The sequence below is a fragment of the Alligator sinensis genome, unplaced genomic scaffold (genome assembly GCF_000455745.1).
Source record: "Alligator sinensis unplaced genomic scaffold, ASM45574v1 scaffold956_1, whole genome shotgun sequence".
NCBI lineage: Eukaryota > Metazoa > Chordata > Crocodylia > Alligatoridae > Alligator > Alligator sinensis.
In genome coordinates this window covers 306,511-329,127 of record NW_005842496.1, presented here as the reverse complement: position 1 = coordinate 329,127, position 22,617 = coordinate 306,511, and the positions used below count along the sequence as shown (strand labels likewise).

General features: G+C 40.7%; 1 protein-coding gene across 9 annotated transcripts in view; it reads right to left on the bottom strand.

Moving 5' to 3' along the window:
• Window positions 1-1,737: 1,737 nt before the first annotated feature.
• PNPLA4 (patatin like phospholipase domain containing 4) overlaps window positions 1,738-22,617 on the bottom strand; it is a 41,085-nt gene continuing 20,205 nt past the window's right edge. For 6 of the 9 annotated variants that reach the window (XM_025212964.1, XM_025212966.1, XM_025212963.1 and 3 more), the window contains 5 exons: window positions 21,713-21,807; window positions 21,395-21,530; window positions 17,360-17,425; window positions 7,377-7,529; window positions 1,738-2,601 (listed from right to left, as the gene is read on the bottom strand). In XM_025212964.1, the coding sequence (XP_025068749.1) occupies window positions 2,470-2,601; window positions 7,377-7,529; window positions 17,360-17,425; window positions 21,395-21,530; window positions 21,713-21,807 (582 nt within the window). In that variant the 3' untranslated portion in view covers window positions 1,738-2,469. Of the gene's footprint in view, window positions 2,602-7,376; window positions 7,530-11,029; window positions 12,149-17,359; window positions 17,426-21,394; window positions 21,531-21,712; window positions 21,808-22,057; window positions 22,104-22,617 lie in introns of those variants that run through there. The other 3 variants (XM_006031318.3, XM_025212968.1, XM_025212969.1) reach the window with 3 other exon arrangements.

Genomic DNA, 22,617 nt, shown 5'->3' with positions numbered 1-22,617 from the left:
AGATTACTCGGTTCCTGAGTCAATTCAGTGGTGATTTTCTTTGGCATTAAGAAGGCTTGTACAGGGTCTTTTTAAAGCTCATGCTAGATATGCTCAATAGAGTTGACTGAAAAGGGAACAGGAATCTGATTTCAAAATAGGTAAAACACAGATTTGTAGTATTTTGTCGAGGTGACAGTCTACCAGAGTACCATTGGGTGCCTATAGACATGTGCGGATGCCATTCCAGTGGGCTGTGATTACAGCGCATTGGAGCAGACTTGATCGTCAAATGAGCTTTAGTTAAAGCTTCCCCATCAACATTTTGAAGTGCAGGATACTGAATACATGAGGCATTGTGGGCACTTTAATTAATGCTCCCTTCTTCCCCCATCCCCAGATCATGTGCAAAGACACCCATTGAGTGTACTGGTAGAACAGTCAAAGGATGTTTGGTCATGGTCATTGCATCCAAACTAAAGGATAGTGAAACAAGTTGCTTCACTTTTCCATGCCTTCATTATTATTTTACAGTTCAGGAAATACTTTGTCTTTCATAAACTGCATTGGAATGTATTGATAAAAATAAGTTACAAAAGTGACTATTATTTGAAATGTTTTAAAAGTTTTATAAAATTGCTTGATTTCCACTAATAATCTGAAATTCAATTTTTCAATATGCTGCTGTTTTGCTTGTGGTTCTTGCTTACCTTGAAAAGAAAGATGATAGTGTATGTATGTGTGTGTGTGGCTAACATACCAACACTCATTCAAAATTATACAAATTAAAAGGTAACACACCAAGAGTGAATATTTCTTGACCAAAGTAGATAACATTTCTTCTTAGTACATTCTTATTTACCAGCCTCATCTTTTGAGTCAAATCTGCTGAGTCTTTGTACACAGGTAAATGAAATTTCATAGTGCGCCAGCTTTCCTTTGAATTCTACGACAGATCCTGCCATCACTCAAAAAGCAAATGCACAGAACACACATTTTAACTTCTTTATTAAAAAACACTTAGAAAACAGGGGTCTCATATAAATCATCTAAGTCAGGTGTTAACAACCTAAGACCCACAGAGCTACTGGAGGTCCTGTGAAGTTGGGGCCTTTGCCCGCTCTGCAGCTGGACACTTTGCTCATGCTGTAGTGGAGTTGGGTGGTGGGGCCAAGTGGCAACAACCAGAGCCTAGTGCTGGCCTGGGTCAGACACAAATGGGATCAATTTGGCAGCCACTAGAAAACACTGCTGATTGCTAGTCTAAGTCAATGAAGACACACTGGACCAATACAGCAAAGTATTCATATACAAGACTGAATTATTTATCTATGGCTGCAGATTAAAATGATCTAATCACATGAAAGGATTTGAATCCAACTCAGAGCTACTGTAATAGATCTTAGTAAAACCACAACTTGAATTATAAAGAGAAATCTTATAGTACTGATGTTGATGACAACATTTCAACCAGGCCCCCAAAATACTGCTTCAGTTTTTGCAAATAACTTAACACTATATTACCAGGGATCCCTTTATGTATTACATGCCTGGGCCTTGATTCTGCTCACATTCAGTTAAATGGAAAAATGTTCTATTAACTTTAATGGTACACAAAGTAAAGACAAAAAGCATGCATTTCCATACCGTTTTTTTCAAACAAAATTGATCGTTTGCCCCAAGTCAGTCATTGATGTACCAGAGAATTGTGAAGATTTACAAGGAAACACTCAACACGGTTCCAAAAATACATTCGTTTATTAAAATTTAGTACACAAAGAAAAACTGCATGAAAATATATTTTAAAAGGTTGTGCCTGAATTACATTTACAGAAGTATTACATTTTTAAAATTCTGAAGCAGATGGACATTACAGAACTTAGAGAGACAAAGAACTGATTTAATAGCCAATAAACGCTAATGACAAATTATAATAAATGCAATTAAATTGGGTTTTCCTCCCTACAGTCTCTTTAATTAGACTCCATACTTGATAATATACTGTAGAAAACTGATTTTGGAGTCAAAATAAATAGCAGTACTGTAGCCAGTCAATGTAATGTGCACAAAAACAGGATTCAAAATGACTATTAAAAACTTAAGAAAACTAGGAACAATGCATATTTTTAGGAATAAGAAACCTGAATAAGTTTCTTAAATGATTAACATTAGAAACATTTTCAAGACCTTCCTAGAATATCACCCAATAAGTTCAATAGTTATACATGCTACACATTCTGACCAGCTATAACAAATTTAATATATTTTAGTATAACACCTTCACAAACAGCAGCTTAATTCACCATGAGAACAATGTCCACTTGGTCACACATACAAATTCCAGATAAAGGCCCCCCACTGTTGATGCCAATGGGTGCCACTTATCTAGCACTTGATAAACAGCAATTATAACAGCTACTCCGCAGATCCTGCATGAAATATGAAGCTTAGCTTTGAAGACCATCTAACTGTTAATTTTGTATGCACAACCTATTCAAACCAGTTTTCCTTTAATAGGAAGTGTACAGCATCATCAAATCCATTTTGGAACAATGATTCCATTTTCTTCTGACTTGGTGGGAACAGAGCTTGATTAAGTCTTATCAAGTTAGCTACGGACAACTAGAAGAGAGAGATATTTCACATTTGAATTTGTCCACATCTAAAACTATTTGATTTTCTTGTTCTCTATTTATTTAAGCATAAGAAAATGATGTTTCCAACAATCTGAGGACTATTCAAGATACATTTGTGATTATTAAGGTGTAAGTGTAGATATAAGCAGGGATCCTGGTTTTCTCCAAATAAAAAAATCCACAATTTTCAGCTTAAAAATACAGGTTTATGTATTAGTGGTGTTTCATTTTAATTATGGAAAAGTGTGGATTTTGGGTTCCTTTTTTTAACCCCAAAATTGGGGATTTTTTTTTTAAATCAGAGAAAACCAGGAACCCTTATAAGTATGCTCTCCATGTCTTCATTTATGGTTATGATAGCTTTAGCTTCTTCAATAACAGGCTAATTCTTCAGAAAAGATAATTATTGTACTTATAACAAAGATTGGGAAGAGCAGCCTTGGGCAATGGCTAATTTTTTGAGGGCTTTAAACCAAGTACAAATGAGGATGGTAAAAACTTACCTATAATTGTGCAATTACGATTCAAGGGATAATGTAACTGGAATGCCCACATTGAGGGGATGCAGCTTGTTTATAAATATTGGTATTGTAAAAGAATAGAAAGTGCTCTTCTGTATGTCATGTATATACACTTGTCCCAAAGTCCAAGAAAAGCGAGTGTAAGATGTGTTTAACCTACCTTGGCAAAGGTAAAGTGGGAAAAAGTGCTGGGGGTCTACTATAAATTCACCAAATCAGGAAGAAAAGGGGGACAAGATATTCTTCAACTGATACTTTTTTTTAGTAATAATGGTAATTATTAGTAATAATGGACTATTTAAAATTTCTCCAATTTCTGTTGCAAGAAAAAAAAAAAAATGTAGAAAAACAAAATACCCAAAGTTCTTAACATTCTCAGCAGATAATTTTATTTCAGGAAGTTTGGGAAACAACTAGGTCATTTATTTTGCATCTGTTTCTACCCAACAGGGGTAAACTAGTTTGGAACATGGAGGTGGTTGGAAGCTTCAGAAGAAGTGGTCATGATATGAGAGAATCATTAATGTAGGAAAAGGAAGTCATGAGAACAGCAAAACAAGTATATTAGATTTCAAAAGGGCTAAATTAGGCAAGATCCAGAGGTAGACAAAAGAAAGAGAAAAAAAGACAAAAGAGGGCTGGCATAATGCTGGAAGCTTGTCATCATGCTATTTGACACAGATTAAAGATAATAATCATCAGTAAAGAACATGTTAGAGTCTTGTTACACATTAATATTAGGCAGCTCTTAACCCCTGAAGTATCCACACATGCACAAATGATATTAGTTTTAAGCACACTTTAGACAGCTTAAAGCTACACCAGTCCAGGACAGGTTTATTCCTGGTTGGCGCTACTCAGCTAGTGTTCTGTTAATGCATGGCCACTGCCCACAGATGAGCCGCCCGAGTTGTTATCCAGCATCCCAGGATGAAGTGTCCCATCCCCTTCCCCACTCTTCTGTTTTGTGTGGACAAACCTTCCACCCCTTGAACTCTATTGCCCTGGAGGGTCAGGGGGGAAGGTGTGTTCTGGCACCAAGTCAACTTTCCCTCCAGCCCCCAGGAGCATGACTTTCCCATGACCAGGAGTGCAACTCCATGCAAACAGCCTGCAGAGCACATACCTGCTAGCCAGACTGCAGGGTGTGGACAGGTCTGGGAGCGAGGCACAGAGTGGGGGGGAAAAAGAAAAAAAAAAAAAAAAGAGGTAGTGGCCAGACTGCATCACTGTCGGCTGGGGCTTCCTTCCTAGTGCAGGGACAGTACCTCTCCCTGAAGAACCTTCCCTCACTGCTCACAGCACACAGCATGCCCACACCTCAAACCCAAGTCCCAATTTATTAAACCATGAGACCTTCTTTAATTTACTTTCCCTTTCCTTGCAACCCTTGCTTAGTGCTCTTAATTGGTTCCTGAAAAAACGAGCATTAAGCAAAAATGAGCGTTAAGCAAAACCAAAAGTATTTGATGACCCATGATGGGGACTGCAAGTGTTTTTAATGACCCAAGATGGTGACTGATAATTTTTTTTAGTAATTATATTATATTCATTATAATTTTCATTATAATGAAACTCGCTGAGCGCTAAGTGAAATCAGGTATCAATTTAAAATGAGCATTATAGCTAAATAGCACCAAGTGAAACAGAGTTAAACAGGGGCTGCCTGTATATCTCTTCGAATTTTTAATTTCGTTTTATTTTATCCTTCAGTGGCCAACTTCCTTCATTTCACCAATCATCCCCCAACCTCATTTTCCTTCAACCTCCCATTTCATTACCCACCCCCATCCCATTAACTTTCTACCTTACAGCTTCATGTTCTTGCCCTTCAGCCCATCTCTCTGACACACCCCAACTTGAGCAGAGATAAAAGCCTGTCCTGGCTCACCAGCTCTCTAGTGGTAACTTGCAGCTATAGGTCCTAGTCAGGCTCCTACTCATGTGCCCTCTAGTGGCAAGTCAGAGCTCTACAGGTCAGGGACAGTTAAGAGGCTTTTAGCATTAAGGTGCGATTGCTCCAAACTTGAGCTATAACTCACACCAATAAACATTTAAGCAGCTCAAAGCGCAACATGAAACAAGGTCCTTAGAGAACGTCTGACAAATCTGAACAAGTTTCAGTCAGCAAAGCCTACTGGAACTTAGTTTAAGTGTACTGGCAGAAACAGCTAAAGAGATCTTGGAGCCACTGGCAAGAATACTTGCAATCGTCCCCTAGTGGGATGACAGCAACCTTCTTCAAAAACAGAAAAAAGGATGACCCAAGGGAATTAGACTAGTCAGCATGACTTCAATTCCTAGAAAGTTAATAATGCAATTAAACATAATCAGTTTATAAATATCTGGAAGATGACGTGAACAGAAAAAAAGTCATTAGACAGACAATATAGATTTGTTAGGAACAAATTATACTAATCCCACTTAATCTCCTTTGACAGGGAGAGGTGGTTAGCTATGTTAGTTTGAAGCCAGGAAGAAGGCAAGGCTAGGTGGCACCTTGGGCTAGATACAGACATTCAGCAAGCCCGAGGCAGAATTGATCCAAGTTATGCGGTTTTCTGTAAGCAACACAGTTGCGATCAGAACACACATTCACCCTTTGGTGGGGCAGAGAAGATCAAATCTTAGACTGATTTAAAAATGGTGGAACTCATCTATGTGCACCAAACTTCTTTTCTGTTAGAGGTATAGACAGGTTTCTGTACCTGGCCTTAGAGACTAATCATTTAGAGAATAAGCTTCTGTAGGCAACAGACTACTTTGTCAAATGTTACCTGGTGAAGCAGCCCGTTTCCTACAAAGACTTAGGCCTCTCAAATCAGTTAGTGTCTAACTGGTGCCAATCTGCCCTACCTTTCTGACAAGTTTGATGGATGAGGAGAAAGCAGTGGGTAAATGTGGACTTAGTTTAGGCGTTACGTACTTAAACTCCATATTGCAAATGGAGATATGTGGGATAGACAGAACTACTGTTAGGTTATATATATTAACCAACGTATAATGGATTAAATAATCATAAGTAAGGCGGAAATATTAAAAAAAAAGTTGATGTCACACTGGCTGGAGATCTCAAGTAGGGCTCCACAAGAGTCTGTCTTCAGTCCAGTGGTGCTTAACATTTATTAATGACTTGGATACAGTCATATAGTCAAATCTGGAAGTGGATGCAAACAGTTTGTAGGACAGAATTAAAATTCAAAGGGATCTTGATAAATCTGAAAACTATATAGCTGACAAAATGAAATTCAACAAAAACAACTGTAAGGCTATGGGTAAGGACGGAAAAAACAAAATTTTTGAGATTGGGAGTAACAAGCTTGGCAACAGCACTTTTGAGACTGACTGAGATTATGGCAAATCACAAACCAAATATGAATCAACAACATTAAGCTGTTGTAAAAAGAAACAAATATATTGTGTGTTGCATTTGGATTGCATTAATAGAAGCATTATGTGCAAGACTTAGAAAATAGTACCACTATTCAGTGCTAGTAAGCCTCAGGTGGAGGACCATGTTCAGTTTGGGGGAACTAGATTTTAAGGATTGTGTAGAGAAACTGGAGACAGTGCAGAGTCAGACAGAGATGATAAAGACGTTGAAATGCCAGTCACATGAAAAAAGGATGAAGGAACAAGGTATATTTATTTTGGAAGGGATGAAGAGGGAAAGCACATAGCAACTTTCAGATATTTGAAAGGCTACTATAAAGAAAATGGAAAAATGTTCTTCATTCTTTGACAAACACAGGAATAAGTAAAGAGGTGATTTTCTTTCTGTATTATTAAGTTTGATGCTGCAAAAAGTGCAGCCAGCTCTGGCATCCATGTTTTAAGAAAAACCTGGACAATGTACAGGAAAAACAGAAATGGACCTGAGGGCTGAAGAAAATGCCTGTAGTATGAAACATCAAGAGTTCTACTGTCTAGAAGATAATTTAGCTAAAGACAAAATAGTCCTTTAGTCAAACTGAAGTTATTAGATTCAGTACAGAGGTATTTGAATTAATTGTTCTGTAATGTATATGTCTAAGGTCTGCCTAGACAATTCAGTGTTTAAGGTCAGAAAGGATCATTACAAAGAAAGGAAGGTTCTTAGCCCTCACCTAAATGGTAAAATTGACTGGGATATCTACTCTAATAAATAAACTAATCTGCAAAACTTAAAATAATTAATTTAAAGTTTTCAAACATTTCTTCCATTACTAAATCTATTTTAAAACAAAAACAAATGACTCACCATTAGATCTTGTTTTGCAACTTTAACATAGAGAGCTACACGGCCTTTATCTTGTGGACAGATATCTAATCGACCACTGAAAGGAGAAATAGTCACTGTCCTTCCCACAGGCAGGATAGGGAGGCCATTGGTAAGACCACCATCAATCCATTTCTGTTGGAAAACAAAGTCATCTTTAAGTTACAGATTGAAAACAGAACCCTTCTCCTTTGCCCTTTCACACCTAAAAATGATTTAAAGACTGCTGTACTTCCTTTTCAAAACACTACAAAATACAGTGGGTGTGTCTACACGTGCATTTACACCAGCTTAAATTCACTGTGCAGTAAGCAGGAATAGGTTGGCATCTAGACATGCAGGTGTTAAAATGCATTAACACTGTGTGTGGACTGACTTGGGACTGAAGTTCAGTTTTAAGTCAGTCCATACACACACTGTTACTGTGCAGTAAGGCATCTATAGGTGTTTTACTGCACAGTAACTAATCTGGCATAAATTTGATACCTGTATGATGTAGGTATCAAATTTACGCTCAAGTTGGTGTAAGTTGCCATATTTGCTGCACAGTATGGGTGTGCATGGGGAAATGCATGCCCCTACTGCACAGTAATTTTGATTACTGCGCAGTAAATGCACATATGTAGATGTGCCCAGTTTGCTTTTTAATACTAGTCAATCCAAAATGCTAATGACTGGATAGTGAACAGAACTCATTGCTCATTGAGTGACTTACTTCACTAATTAGTTTCATATATACTTGTTACCTAAACAGTGTCTTAAACATTGAAATAATGCAACTTTCCCTCCCCCCAATTACTAGATGAAATGGCCAAGTCACCATCATCGGTAAGACGAAACCCTCCAAGTTATAGATATACCAAAGTTCTTCACAGAAAATACAGAACTTGGAATACTATTACTGTACAATTCTGTGAATATAACTCAACCGTTCAACAGGTTAACTTAAGAAAGAAACAACAACAACAACAACATCACTATATTTACACTTCTTGTTAGTACTGTATAATGAGAATATGGACATAAAAAACCCAATAGTACTTGAAATCTAGTTAGTTCCCAAAGTTGGAATTTCTACCTATTCATACATATCTTGGGGCTTTTATGTTGTACTTTTATTTAAACAAAGTTCTCATGCTGTTGGTGTTCTATCTTGCAATGAGTGGCAGTGGCAGCTATCCCACCCCTTTAATCTTTATGAAGCCTGAAGGGTACAATGAATGTTGATGTGGACACAACAGCTATTCAACTGAGATATAAAGCATAACTGTTCTTCAGAGTGAATCCAGTCTTCATACATGGGGTACAAGAATTGAATCCAGGTAGATAATCCCCTCATTACTCATACAAGTACCTCTGGATCACCAACGGAAGGGTAAGATGGTAGATTAGGGTGACGGCAGCTATGCCAAGATCAGAGTGCTGCATGAAGCCATCTAATAAAAACACTGTACAATGCGACTCCCTAGATTAAAAGTTCCTCCCTTAAATAAGACCAGGAGCCTACTATAAAAAGCGTGTAAAATACACACCACTTAAGTATCTAAAAATGATTACTGTGTGCTCTGTAATAATTATTTTTCAGTCTGTTCAACGTTTGTAAGTATATCAGTTGAGATGTACTTTCAGGATTCTCAAAAATAAAAGAACACAAATTAGATTTTATATATTAAGAGTGCAGTCTGAATCAAGAACTCTATGTTTTATTTCCTTGGCTGATACCAAGACAACTTGATAATAGCTCCAGGCACAGAAGTGCACACACTGGCCCCTGGCAGACATGCAAGTGATGGTGTAATGGGATCCAGTGTACAATCCCCATAATGGTGCTTCCCGTCACGCCATACACCTTATTGCTAATGCAGGATGAGCCTGGAATCTTGACCCCAGGTTCCACCTGCACCAGCAAGTAGGAAGTTCTCATGGCTGAGATCACAATCAGCTGATCCAGGCTCCAGGCTGTGGGGACTCACCATAAGCTTCTGCTACTGGAAACCCAATCAGCTGATCCAGGCTTCTATGTGTAGAAGCATACAGGGCTCCCAGACATGGGAGCACAGCCCGTGGCTGAAAGCCCCATTCTGGCCACACATTCAATTAATGGCATGATAGGAACCAACGACAAAGTTATTACACATATTAAGTGGCTTGTTCCTAATTTTATCATGCCATTTACTTCATTAATGTGTGGCCGGCTAACAGCTTAAGACGTGATTAACTGGTTAATCACATCTTAAGCGCATCATGTGGCAGAGACTATTGTGCAATTTTGATTTTGAAACATATAATATCTCAAGCGATGGGAATGCTGAAAGGTGATTATGTATGAGGTCTTCATAAACATAAAAGAAACCAAACATAACATTTAATTTTACTATATTAAAACACATTAATTTTCTAAACCTGTTTATGGTAGTTTCATTACATTAATGAGTGTTCTGAGTTACTGCAAAGCTAATAGTTGATTCTACAGGCAATTGCTGTGGGAATTCAAGGACTTTTAAGTCTTTTACCATTATTTATCATTACCCAGATTGGTTCTGTTCTTTTAGAGAAACTACAGTTATTAAAAAAAACTATTTTAATATCATCTATAAACAGGGCTTTCCAACTGGCGGCCCACAAGTCACATGTGACCCACAAGGGGTAAGTCGCAGCCCCAGGCTCCCACTCAACTGACACTTCCCCTATCATTTTGCTGCACCAGCAGCTGAAGTCTGCAAGCCTCTCATCCCTTATTTCTATGAACAAAAGCAAGAGGGATAAGCTCTTATAAGAGAACTGAACTTTTAGCATTTGTGCTGTTGTAAGTACCCATTATTCAAGTGCAAAACAGTACAAATTTTCATCCACATAACAAGTGAAGATGAGAGCACTATAGGAGTTCAGTCACAGAAGTGTCTATTCTGTCTGGAAATAATTTAATGTGACAAGGGGAATAAACCAAGTCAGTCCTTGAATTAAGAGGTCACTGTTTTCAAGATCCTTGCAATGAAAGAGTAGTTGCTCTTCAACAGCTTCCCTGGAGCTACTTAAACTCCATCCTTTGGTGGAACAGCTCCTCCTTTTTTGACTTGACATGTGCCAGATCAACACTTGGGATGTCAATATTGCACTGTTAGATAGGAGGGCATGATACAAAATTATATACACACATACAAACTACACATACACGACTATGAGTTCACACATACACAAACACACACTTCTGTAGCTGTGTGTTAACACCAGGGGACATTTGGGGTAACTTGGTGCTCAGGGTTACTTGAGGTCAAGGTGCCGTGGGGTTACTTAGGGTCACTCGGTGCCCCAGGGTTACTGGTGCTGGGGTGGAAGCGAGGGAAAATGCCAGGGCTAGAGACAGCAAAGAGGGCCGTGGAGTCAGGGGAGGAAACCTGGGTGGCAGCGAGGAGGAGCAGTGGAGCAAGAAGTAAAGGGGCAGTAGGGCAGAAATGAGGGGTGGTGAAATTGGGGTTTGGAGGAGAGCAGAGCCAGGATTTTAGAGGTGGCGGAGAGAGAGAGACAGAATGAAGGTTAGAGGCGCAGAGAGCAGAGATTGGAGCAGGGCCAGGAGGTCAGTAAGACAAAAACTCAACACAGGGTTCCAAAATAACAGTTTTACTAAACAGGCAACACACTACACAGCCCCACGAAGGTACTGGTTCCCACACACGCACACACTCACACACACACCCCCCCACAATGGTAGCAGAAGAGGAAAGGCTTAATGGAAGGATCTGAGGTCCAGGTATATAGAGACGGAGTTCAGGTCCTGGGGGAAGAAGGTGGGTGATAGCTACCTATCCCAGGCTGAGAGTTGATCCTTGATGGTCAGCTGGGGTCTTCTCTAGCAAGGTGTTGTCTGGGGGTGGGAGGTGTCACCATCAGGGCCTCTGGGTGGATAGGTGGCATGGCACAGTGCTGGTCCAGATGGAGAGGGTGTCCCAAGGAGGTCACACTCTACCACCCCTTTTATAGGGGTGGTCACCTTGTGTCTCCTATGGGAAGGACATGCCCAGGCAAGGGCCAGTCCTGCTCAGATGCATACATGCAGACCCAGGTGTCCTAATTGTCTGGTGGAATACAATGGTGGGGTTGCTGGTTTCTGTAGGGTCTTTTGTCTTCCAAAGTTGGGTTCCTGTAGGTTCTTTATCTTTCAAATGCTGAGTTTTGTCTCTGTTCCTGAGTGAGTCAATGCAAAGCAATGGGCAGATCGTTGAGTTGATGGTCTGGTCGTTACTGGTCATTCGGTAGAGGCCTGCTATCATTATGCCTCAAACACCTTCATTCATTCAGGAATCAATTTACATGAGACTGGCTAGACATGAGTCACAATCAGCACATACCTTACAATACGGTATGCTCTGCTGTATAGGGCAGGGGACACAAGATGGAGGCTTGACATTACAAAATGGAAACTTGACATTACTTTATGGACACAGGCTTAAATCATATAAATTCAACATAAAACAATAAAAATCAATACAAACATAACAGAAAACTATTTACAATATAAAAGAAGTTTACGCATGTCTCGTGTTTTCGCGATTTTTTATTAGGGTCCGGACTGCAAAATGCCCCCCAAGGTGCACGTCATTAGCGTATATACACAAACGCTCACGAGATTTGCATATATACGCAAATGCCTCACTAGATTTGCAGGCGGAATCAAGTGGAGCTGTGCCGCCATTGTGGCAGCGGTATCTCAAGATGCATAGGTGAGATGCTAGACGTGCCTCCAAAGGGTGATTCTGCTGAGAAAAGGGGAAAAAAAAGCTATGACTAAGGTAGGTATAGGGTACGTGACCCCTCACTATTCTATTATTTCCTATGGGGAAAGTCATCCTGACTTATGCAAAGTCGACTTACACAAAATTCCCCCAGAACGCAATACTCGTGTAAATTGGGGGTCAACTGTAAACGGATCCAGAGGGCAGAGAGAAAGTCAGAAATGGTTCAGGAAGGGGAGGAAATGAATTTAAGTTAAAAAAAAAAAAAAAAAGAAAAAGAAAAACCTAGGGGTTTTGCTACACCTTCACCGGAACCTTCTTCCCAATGTATGACAGCCTTTCTTCCCAACATAGGGATAACATACTTCATAGTGTATAAGTCAGGTTTTGAAGCCCAATTTTGGCCTCTGAAAATGCAACCTCAACTTATACAGCATACGACCATCCCCTGCGAATGGCATTAGGCTCAGCGCTCGGCTGGTGCAGCTCAGGCAGCGCTGCTCTTAGGGGATGGGGCCGCACCAGCCAAGCGCTGAGTCCAGCACCGCTCGCAAGGAACAGGGGTGGGGCTGGGGGTGCACTGTTTGTAGAGGCCAGGGCTGGGCTTGGCTGTTGAGGCCCCATCCCACGAGAGTGCCGCTGGGCTCACAGGGGATTGGGCCGCGCCAGCCAACTGTGAAACCTGGCCCTCTCTGCTGTGAGCGCTGCTGCCGGTCGTGGAGCCTGACACCACTCACAGGGGACAGGGCTGGGCTCAGCACTCAGCAGCACTGCTCGCAGCAGACAGGGCCAGGCTTGGCGCTTGGCTGGCACAGCCCAGGCAGGGCTGCTCACAAGAGATAGGGCTGCGCCAGACAAGCACTGAGCCCAGCCCCGACTTATACACCATGCCTATGAAAATCCTAACTGTTCTAACTTGGAAACTGAAGTTGACCTATACACCATGTTAACCTATACATCGTGAAATATATTAATTCCTTCTGAATGTCTCTGAATGCAACCAATTCTGTTACCTGGTCTTCCTACGTACTCAGCTCCCAAGATATTGCTAATGTTACTCTTGTACTCAGGAACTCAGCAGTAACTGCTGAAGTGCATGATTTTATCCCATTGCAAATGCAGGACAAAAGCACATGCCAAGACCATTTCTGTGGGGTACCTGCTGTTCTGTACATCCTTGCCTGCCCATGCAGTAAAATTATAGTTTCATAGTTTCTAGGGTCGGAAAATTACGATTCCACGACTCCCTCAGACTTCTCTAATTCGATTTTAGCCTGTTCTCATCTTTTTAGTCCCCATGAAGAGACCTAACGGTGGGGGTCTACTACAGGCCACCTAACCAGGGAGAAGAGGTGGACTGGGAATTCTCAGGTCAGCTTGCGGAGGCAATTAAGTCAAGGGACGTGGTCATCATGGATGACCTAAACTACCCAGACATCTGCTAGGGGCAGTCAGCCAGGTCTGCCCGCTCACACAGGTTCCTAGCCAAGTTACAGGACCTCCATCTAACCCAAGAGGTGCATGGAGGAGGAAATGCCTTGTTGGACTTGGACCTGGACCTGGTCCTGGCCACAGGCAACGACCTGGTGAGGGGACTGCGGGTGCTCGACCACGTGGGCGATAGTGATCATCACCTACTAGAATTCACCATCCAGTGCAGGGTGTCAAAGGCCTGCAGCAAGGCAGCATCCCTGGACTTCAGGAGGGCCAATTTCAATGAGGTAAGGAAACTAGTCAGGGAGGCACTGAAGTCCCGGAGGGGAGGGGAGTTGGGAGTCCAAGAAGAGGCGTTTTGCCTTAAGAAGACGATCCTCCAAGCCCAAAAGGTGACAATCCTCACACAGATCAAGGGGGGCAAGAGTGCTCAAAAGTCCCCATGGTTTACCAAAAACATCCACGAACACCTCAAAGCCAAAAAGGAGGTGTGCACCCAATGGAAGGGAGGGGCCATCATCATGGAGGATCCTCCCCCTCTACGCAACATTGGTCAGGCCGCAGTTGGAGTACTGCGTTCAGTTCTGGGCGCCACACTTCAGGAGGGATGTGGATAGCATCGAGAGGGTCCAGAGGATGGCCCCCCGCATGATCAGGGGGCAGCAGGGCAGGCCCTATGAGGAGAGGCTAAGGGACCTGAACCTGTTCAGCCTCCACAAAAGAAGGCTGAGAGGGGATCTGGTGGCCACCTATAAACTTGGGGGACCAGCAGGCAATGGGAGAGTCCTTGTTCCCCCAAGCACTACCGGGGGTAACATGGAACAATGGCCGTAAGTTGGCTGTGAGTAGATTCAGGCTAGATATCAGGAGGCACTACTTCACAGTCAGGGTGGCTAGGATCTGGAACCAACTTCCAAGGGAAGTGGTGCTTGCCCCTACCCTGGGGGTCTTCAAAAGGAGGCTAGATAGACACCTAGCCAGGGTCATTTGACCCCAGCATCCTTTCCTGCCCATGGCAGGGGGTCAGACTTGATGATCTGCTTAGGTCCCTGCCAACCCTACCAACTATGAAACTAGCTGGCCAGGAAGTTTTCTAATATTCTTTTTAGGTTTTCTCAATTGCAAAGGTATTTAAAAAATAAGAGCTTATTTTTGGAGATCATAGAAGAGGCAGTCTGTTCTGCAGCTGCTTCTCCAAGATGTTCTTGCATTGGCTTAAAACTGATCTCACCTCATCTGTTAAACTACATATGCAGCTTTTAGAAGGGGCTGAATTAGAAGTCATTAGTTCCATAGACTAAAGTAGGTTAGCCCATGCTTCAGTTACATTCAGTGCCATTAGACCCTATCCTTATAGCTAGTTATGCTTATTGAAGCTGTAACAACTTCTGAATTATAAGTAGCTAAAAGTTACAATGCTAAAATAGGGGAAGTCTGAAATAGTGTGCAATGAAAACTAAGCCAGATACTCAAAGAAAGGATATAAAGCACGGCAGCTAGGCTTAATGGAATCTTCATTTATCAGTAAGTGCAGTTTTAAATTTATTGCCTTTGCAGGGCCATACTTATGAACATAGGCATGCAACTCGTTAAGTGACAGAATAATCATCAACAAGTAAAATTTCTTCATAACTCTCCACCTTTTAAACATAGTGAGAGATCAGCACAGATATGCAGAACTAATACATTCTAACAGAATTTGCATTGCCAGATCTCTACTTTAGGAAATCAGTAACAAGCTCCAGGAGAACGACTGAGTATTTCTAAGCAACGAAAGCTCTCCTTGCTTTGAACCATCCACTGATTTAGCATCTAAATTGAGAGAATAAAGCTCAATAAAAACGTGAATTGACTGCGAAGCAACAGCCACATGCATTTTAGGCAATAATAGAAAGCATAAGGAAGCCAGTGATTGCCTTCATCTAGTGGAATGGGCTCTTTGCCCTTTTTGAACAAACATCTGAGTCGGACCAGATAAACTCTGACCTGAAATTACCTGACCTTTCAACTCATTGCCAATCACCAAAAAATATAGACATTAGATTAATAAATAAATTAGGTTTTTTTTAAATAATGTCCTCCTTACAGTCTGCATGCAACCTGTACTAGATAAATAGATCAACATCCTAGATTCTACCTAGCAAAGACAGAGGTTGCCACTAAATCCCTGACAGATCAGTTCAAATGTAGCTTAAACCTGAAATGAACAGACAAAAGCCTGTTAAACAGTTTTAAAGCTGCCTCAAATGGCTCACAAACACACATGTAGAAAATCAAGTACTCTTTTGAACTGGTTTGCTGTGAAGTGGGTTAACGTTATGTGTGGACATAAACCATTCCATAATATGGGTCTGGTTGGTTTTTCAGATCTCCCACACTGAATGGCTTCTCTCCCTCTTCCCTCTGCCACCAACTGCTGTAACTGGCTGCTCTGCTATGTGGCCAGACAAAACTCTACTGCCATTTCCCATTCTTGCCCTTCTTAATTTTGTTGGCACTTTTAAAAGTCAATGAGCTCCCTTGCCCTTTTTCAATAAAAGTGATCCTACTAACAACAACTGGTGTCCTCACTCCTATGCAACTATGGCCCCTGGAATCCCCAACCATGGGGTCTAAGCAGTCCCCTTCTCCAGACACCCCAATCCAGGCCAGCATACTGCAAAATTTTGTCAAGTGCAGGTTACTGAACTTTACACTGAACTCATGCTTTGGAGAAGGGAAATCACAGAAGTGAAAACATCCCTAACCACAGGTCGCCCACCCCCTGGGACACTGACCCTCCCCACCTCGAGGCACGCTAAGCACTCACTCCCACCCCCTGGAGTCAGAATGACAGCACTACAAAACCTAAAAAGGTGACCCTCTTACCTGAAATGCTAGGGCACCATAGGTTTGGTCACCTCTGACCCACAACAATTGTGAATTGTTTCCCCATCAGGGATATTTTGAAACAGTTCAATTGTTAACATGAATCCATACCCTCATTAGAATACTTATGATGGTCTGTCTTATTTTCATGCAGATCACTGGATGGGGTGATATTCTTATGATCATGTATCATTTTAGAAGAATCAAAGGATATGTGTATAAAAGTTACCAAAAGGTAAACTACAGCATAAGTTTACATCACGTAATATAGTCTGTAGTAACTGTATATGTACAAGCCCTTACACCACAGTAAATGAAAGACAGCTACCCTATTTCACCAGGGTAATCTGCTTTGTATTTATTGCGGAGTAAGAACATACATGTAGGGGTAGGTATCACCACAAGGTAGGTAATAAATTACAAGTTCACACTCTGGCCTAGTTTACTTGTTCATGTATCCATATCCAAAATATGCAAGACACAATATACATAATATCCACAATCACCTCATTTTGGTATGGTACATGAACTTGAGTTTTTTCTTTGACTAAATTGTCAAAGATGAATGTATTTCAGTACTAGGCAAAATGATATATTTGTATTTATTTCATAAAATCTCTTAGGGGGAAAAAAAAAAAATACTCTAAAAGCATCTAAAGGCAGTCCCGGAGATTTTTCTGCAACAAGCTATGTCTTTAATTCTTAGCAGTCAATCATTAGATAAACAATGTAATACTGTATTAACATTAAGAGGATTTATTTCAGGTCAGTACTTTTTTCAAAGTATAGCACCTGTTTGGCAACAGAACATTGCACCTCTCACTATTTCTCAGAGACCATCTGAAGGTTGGGTAATAAAAGTTGATTTTTGTAATGAAATAAAGCAGTACTAAAAAACAAAACAAAACAACCCCCCCTCAATCAAAATCTTACCTCTCCTTTATATTCCACTGCTTTTATTCCTGCATATATTGGCACAAAACTGCTTGCTAAGAGGACCTAGAAAGAAAATAAAAATTGTTAACAGTCAAAGTCATAATATTAATCATTCAACATATGAATTTCATATATTTGGAGAAAACCATTGTAAAGCATATTTATGTTTGTTGATATAGTGTATATGAAAACATTCTTAGCTATTTCACTATACCCCAATACTGAATATTTATTTCAACATTTTGTTATGGTTCCAGAAGCACAAATATGCCCCAGTGTGAACTTGTGTCAAATGCTGCCTGAAGTTAACACGGCTGCCAATTGGTAATAGGCCATTCAAGCTGGGGAATCAAGGGCAACCAGATGTTTTACCAACTACATCATTCCCTGTGAGCCAGTAGTATTAGAAATTTGAATACATTAATCATGCTAGCTCAACATGCTGCTGAAAATTGGGCAGACTTTTCACTGTTCGGTTAATTTTGCAAATGGCATCTCAAAGAGGGAACATGATACAAATGAATCATGTCATCAATTGAACAACGTTTGCCTTCTAAGAATCGGTGCTACCTTTAGATGGACATTATCTTATGATATATTATATTCTCATAATCAACATTTAAAACATACAAATTATAAAAAGATGCATTACATAAAGTTAGACAACATACTGCACTATGCATGTAGAAAATATCTGGCAAAAAAAAATAATGCTTTGGACTTAATCTGACCACATAAACAACAATGCAACATAGAACCATAGAATATTAGGGTTGGAAGGGACCTCAGGAGGTCATCTAGTCCACCCCCTGCTCAAAGCAGGGCCATCCCCAACTTCCCCATCCCAGCCCAGATAGATCTAACATGACTGCAATGTGATCCTCTCTCTATATAGTAAATTATCTGTGAATGACAGCAGGAAGTTCCTTTTTGAACTTGGAGTTGGATAAACTAGGGTATGAACAAGGGTCATTTCTAATGTTGGAAATTTCTGGGCAATTTTCAAGTCTAGGAATCTTTTTGGGAGTGGCAGTAGTACAGGAATTCTAGTAGTCAACGCTATCCCCTGGTCCCTACACTTTGTCCAGACTGGAGTGACCCAGGCTCAGGAAGGAATGGGACCCAGCCACCCAACTCCTACTGGTTCCAGAAGAAGGTGAGCTGCTGCTGTTCTGCATGCCTTCTCCAGGCCAGGGTGACTCAGGTCTCAAAAAGCCACAGGGAATATATCCCTGTTGCTTGACTCCTCCTAGTTCAAGAAGAGTAGACAAGCAGAAAAGCATACCAGCATTTATTCAGAAGATCTTTCTCCAAAATCAAGAAGGTTTGCTGCAGGAGAAATTGAATGAATGATTGCTCACTCCTACTTTCTACTGGGACAGTAGTGATTCTCCCAGTAGAAAAACATACATGGCCATAGTTAACACGCAGATTCTGGCTGTTGCACATACATATCCACAAATGCACTTACACACGCATCCCTATGTATTTAAGGGTAAAATAAAGAGCAAATAAAAATACCACTAAATTTTCTTAATAGAAAATAATTCCAAAGTATTGCTTATTTCAAACCTTTAGACTGCTAACAGGGCCCTGGTATGGTAATCAGTCAACATTACAAAGGAAAGGACTTTGTCTTGAGGTCATTTACTTTTCCTAGAGACTAGAACAATAATCTGCAATGGGACACATACCTAAAAAATAATTGTTCCTTTTGTCTACTGTAATTGTGAACTGTGTCATTCACCATGTACTGCTGTTAATCTATTTTGCCCTGAGAACAGAAGACACAACTGCTTTCTTCTTCCACAACCCACTAATTTTAAAACACTGCCACATAAACAGTATACAATAGTCAAGATTTCATAAACTGGCATCTAAAAGGTGGGCTGATACAGTCACACTGTGTAATGTACATAGATAGCTCGATTTCTAGAACGTCAATCACCAAGCAAGCTTTCACCGACTCCAAGTGTTCAGGAAGACAGAAACCCTCCCTACAAGTGCCACTGCTTGCAATCTGCCTGCTACATGAGAAACAATTACAGCAAAAGCTTTGTTATCCAGCACCAAGGGGAATGGAGGGTTAGCTGAGGCGTCTTTGCCCCTCCTGCCACGTCAGTATGCTGGGGGACAGGGAGGGAGGCACACTGGGGAAAGGCTGCTTTGCCCCGGGGCTATGGAGGCTCAGCAAAACCAGAAGTGCCACGGGGGGGCACTTCCGGTTTCGCTTTTGCCATGTCAACTGGCATGCCGGTTTGTAAGGTGCCAGATAACACAGCTTTTACTGTACTTAAAAATGGAGAAGATGGCACTAGTGCAAGAACTGTAAAGGTGGGTAAGAAACTGGCTAGAGGGGAGATGACAAGCTTGAAAAGTCTATGAATAGAATGATAGTAACAGTCTGGAGAGAGAGCTGATGACCCAAGAGATTTCTTTCAGTCGTATATCCCTACCTAATCAGAATATTTTCAAACACCAATCTGTCAAAAGTGTAGGGGACTGTTTTCCAGAACTTCTTTAAATATAAAATACATTTTCCCTACCTGCCCCCAGAACCATCATTTATATTTATTTTAGATTAGCATATAGTTGGAATCATGACCAAAGTCTAAAAGAAGGGGACATCCAAGATGGAAACAAGAAAAGAGAAAAAGCTAATACCAGGGACATGTCCCTCCCCAGCTCGATTTGATTGTATTTCATTTGCCCACTCCAAAAAAAGCTCAGAGTGGCTTACAATATACACATATATACACGCACATATATACAGGGGCTTAGTCTGTCTATCTGTCTGCCTATAACACTCTTGGAGCACTGATTGGTTACTGAAAAAAACAGAGTGCTCCAAGAGCTTTCCAGACAGGAGGCAGTGGTGGCAGTGCACTGCCATGATGGTGGGGACAGAGAGGGGGGGGGCAGGCCAGCGCTGCTTGCCTCACACACCCTCCGGCCCTTCTCCCTGGAGGTGGCGGCAGCACAGGGTACTGGCTGAGGGGGACAAAAGGGAAGGTGGGGCAGGCCTCCCCACCCCAGCTCCTGGAAGGCAGTGGCGGCGCAGGGTGCGGCACAGGGTGCTGGGTGGCAGCGCTCCATCCCCACCCGCCCCCTCCCCCCGTCATTCATGAAGGGCAACTGGCGTGCATGCATGTGTGCGTGCGTAAAAAAAACACCAGAAAGGGTATTAAAAAAATATATATAATGAAAAAACTACCCTCCAAATAATGCCTCCAAACTAAATCTGGCCTGCCCAAACAGAACGTTTTTCCATCACTCCTGCAAAACATCAAAACTGGAGCTCTGACAGGCCTCACGGGGTAAGTTCCAGAGCTGAAGAGCAAGTATCAAAAACACCACTCTGCATGTTTTTCTTAAAAAAAAAAAACAACTGGTGCATAGATGGTACACCACTGCTTTTATTTGACCTTAAAAAATTTGATGGGAGATAAGGAAGGACATAGTCCTTTATGTATATAGGACCAGGATCGTTTAGGGCTTTATAGGCTTCTACACAAGTGTATTATGCTTATCTATCACCATACTATGCAAAGGCTTAGTATCTGAATGAAATATACAGATCAAGTGTTATTTAGATGGATATAGGCTTATGTCCTTTAAATCAATCCTTCAGTCTCTTCCTCTACTGCTTATTGTGAAAAGGATAAAATACAATATCAAAACATATAAACAGTGAGCAAATCTGGTAAATATGGTTACTGTTTTGATCTACTGAAACCACTGGTTACTGCATTTTATGGTTTTAGACCGCGCTTCTGAAAAACAGAAAATTATAAAGAAGCATTGTGAAAGAACCTGAGGGTGATACATACATTTAAGGAATCCTTTTTAGCAGAGTTTGCAGAAAGAAAGGGCAAAATTTTGCTTGCCTTATTTATGTAGGCAGTTCCAGCAGAGTCAATGGGATTACTTGAGGGAGTAAGAACAGGATTTAGCAGAGTTAATAAAATACACCCTAGGCTTTGGAGACAGTCATATATTTTCATTTACAGATATGCTGTGCAGCTTTGTTACCTTAATGAGATCCTCCCTAGAGGCAAAATTTGAAACCAAGTAATTTTCTCCATTTTTAGTGTTGGTGATTGATACATAGAGACGATTCCCAGCTCTCTCATGAGCATCAGAAGGAAGAATAGACTCTATACCTCCCCTAAAGTAAAGAAAATGATAAACATTATTCATCGTTAATTATTAACTAGCTTATAAATATTTGAGGGGAGAAGGAAAGAATGTTGAGATATCCACGGCACAGAAAGCTTTCCATACTCTCTATTTTCATTTATTAAATTAAACATAAATGTAAAACTTAAGAAAAAACATTAAGATAGGTACCTAAGTCTTTTCATGAAATCATAACCTGGCGTTACTGCGCCAAAGTCCAATTTTCTAGTTTCTTCTGCAAAATTATAGGTAAATTCCTTACAATCCTGAAAATTAAAGTATCTGATATTAAAAATACTGTAGTTATGAAAGACACATGCAACTACATTGCACCAAAAGTTAGAAAGTTATGGATTAAAGCAACTAACATTCAGATAACAAATTAATGGTTAAAAAATATTTTATTTTAAGAGTTAAAAGGCAACAGATGAAGTCAACATTTGCTTACGTGCCATTATCAACAAAGCAGATGTGCTTAAGATTAATGAGTTATTTCTCCACAGAACAGCAACTCACCTTGTGTTTATTATATGGGAACTGTTTAAACAGGAATTTATGTAGGTATAACTCATTCCTATTTGAAGTGAAGAAATCCCACAGGTATTTTGCTTATTAGGAACTATGAGAGTTTGAAGCCTATTGTTCTATGAATGCCACCTGTTACACAGTGAATTTAGAAGTAATCAAAACTTGATGCGGTAAAAGTTAGCTTTTAGATCTGATTTCAAGTGAATAGTGTTCTCTTATCCTAAGTACAAGTTAAATACTAAATATGGATGTGACAAACTTTAAACACACACATACTATATAAATCAAATATACAAAGTAAAATCAGCAGGTATAAAAGAAAAATTTAAAGACTCTTTCCTCGCTAATAAAAAGCATACAACTAAAAATGTATTCTCTTACTAAAGACAATAAGCAGTACAGATATATCTGAATGTGGATAAGAGACAGATTTACAGCAGTGTATAAAAGGTCATTGTCACGGCGGGGTCCTCGCGGAGGGCCGTGTGCTCCTTAAGGTCCCTCGCTCCGTGTCAGGCCGGCCCAAGGCACCCTCTAATTCTCGCCCG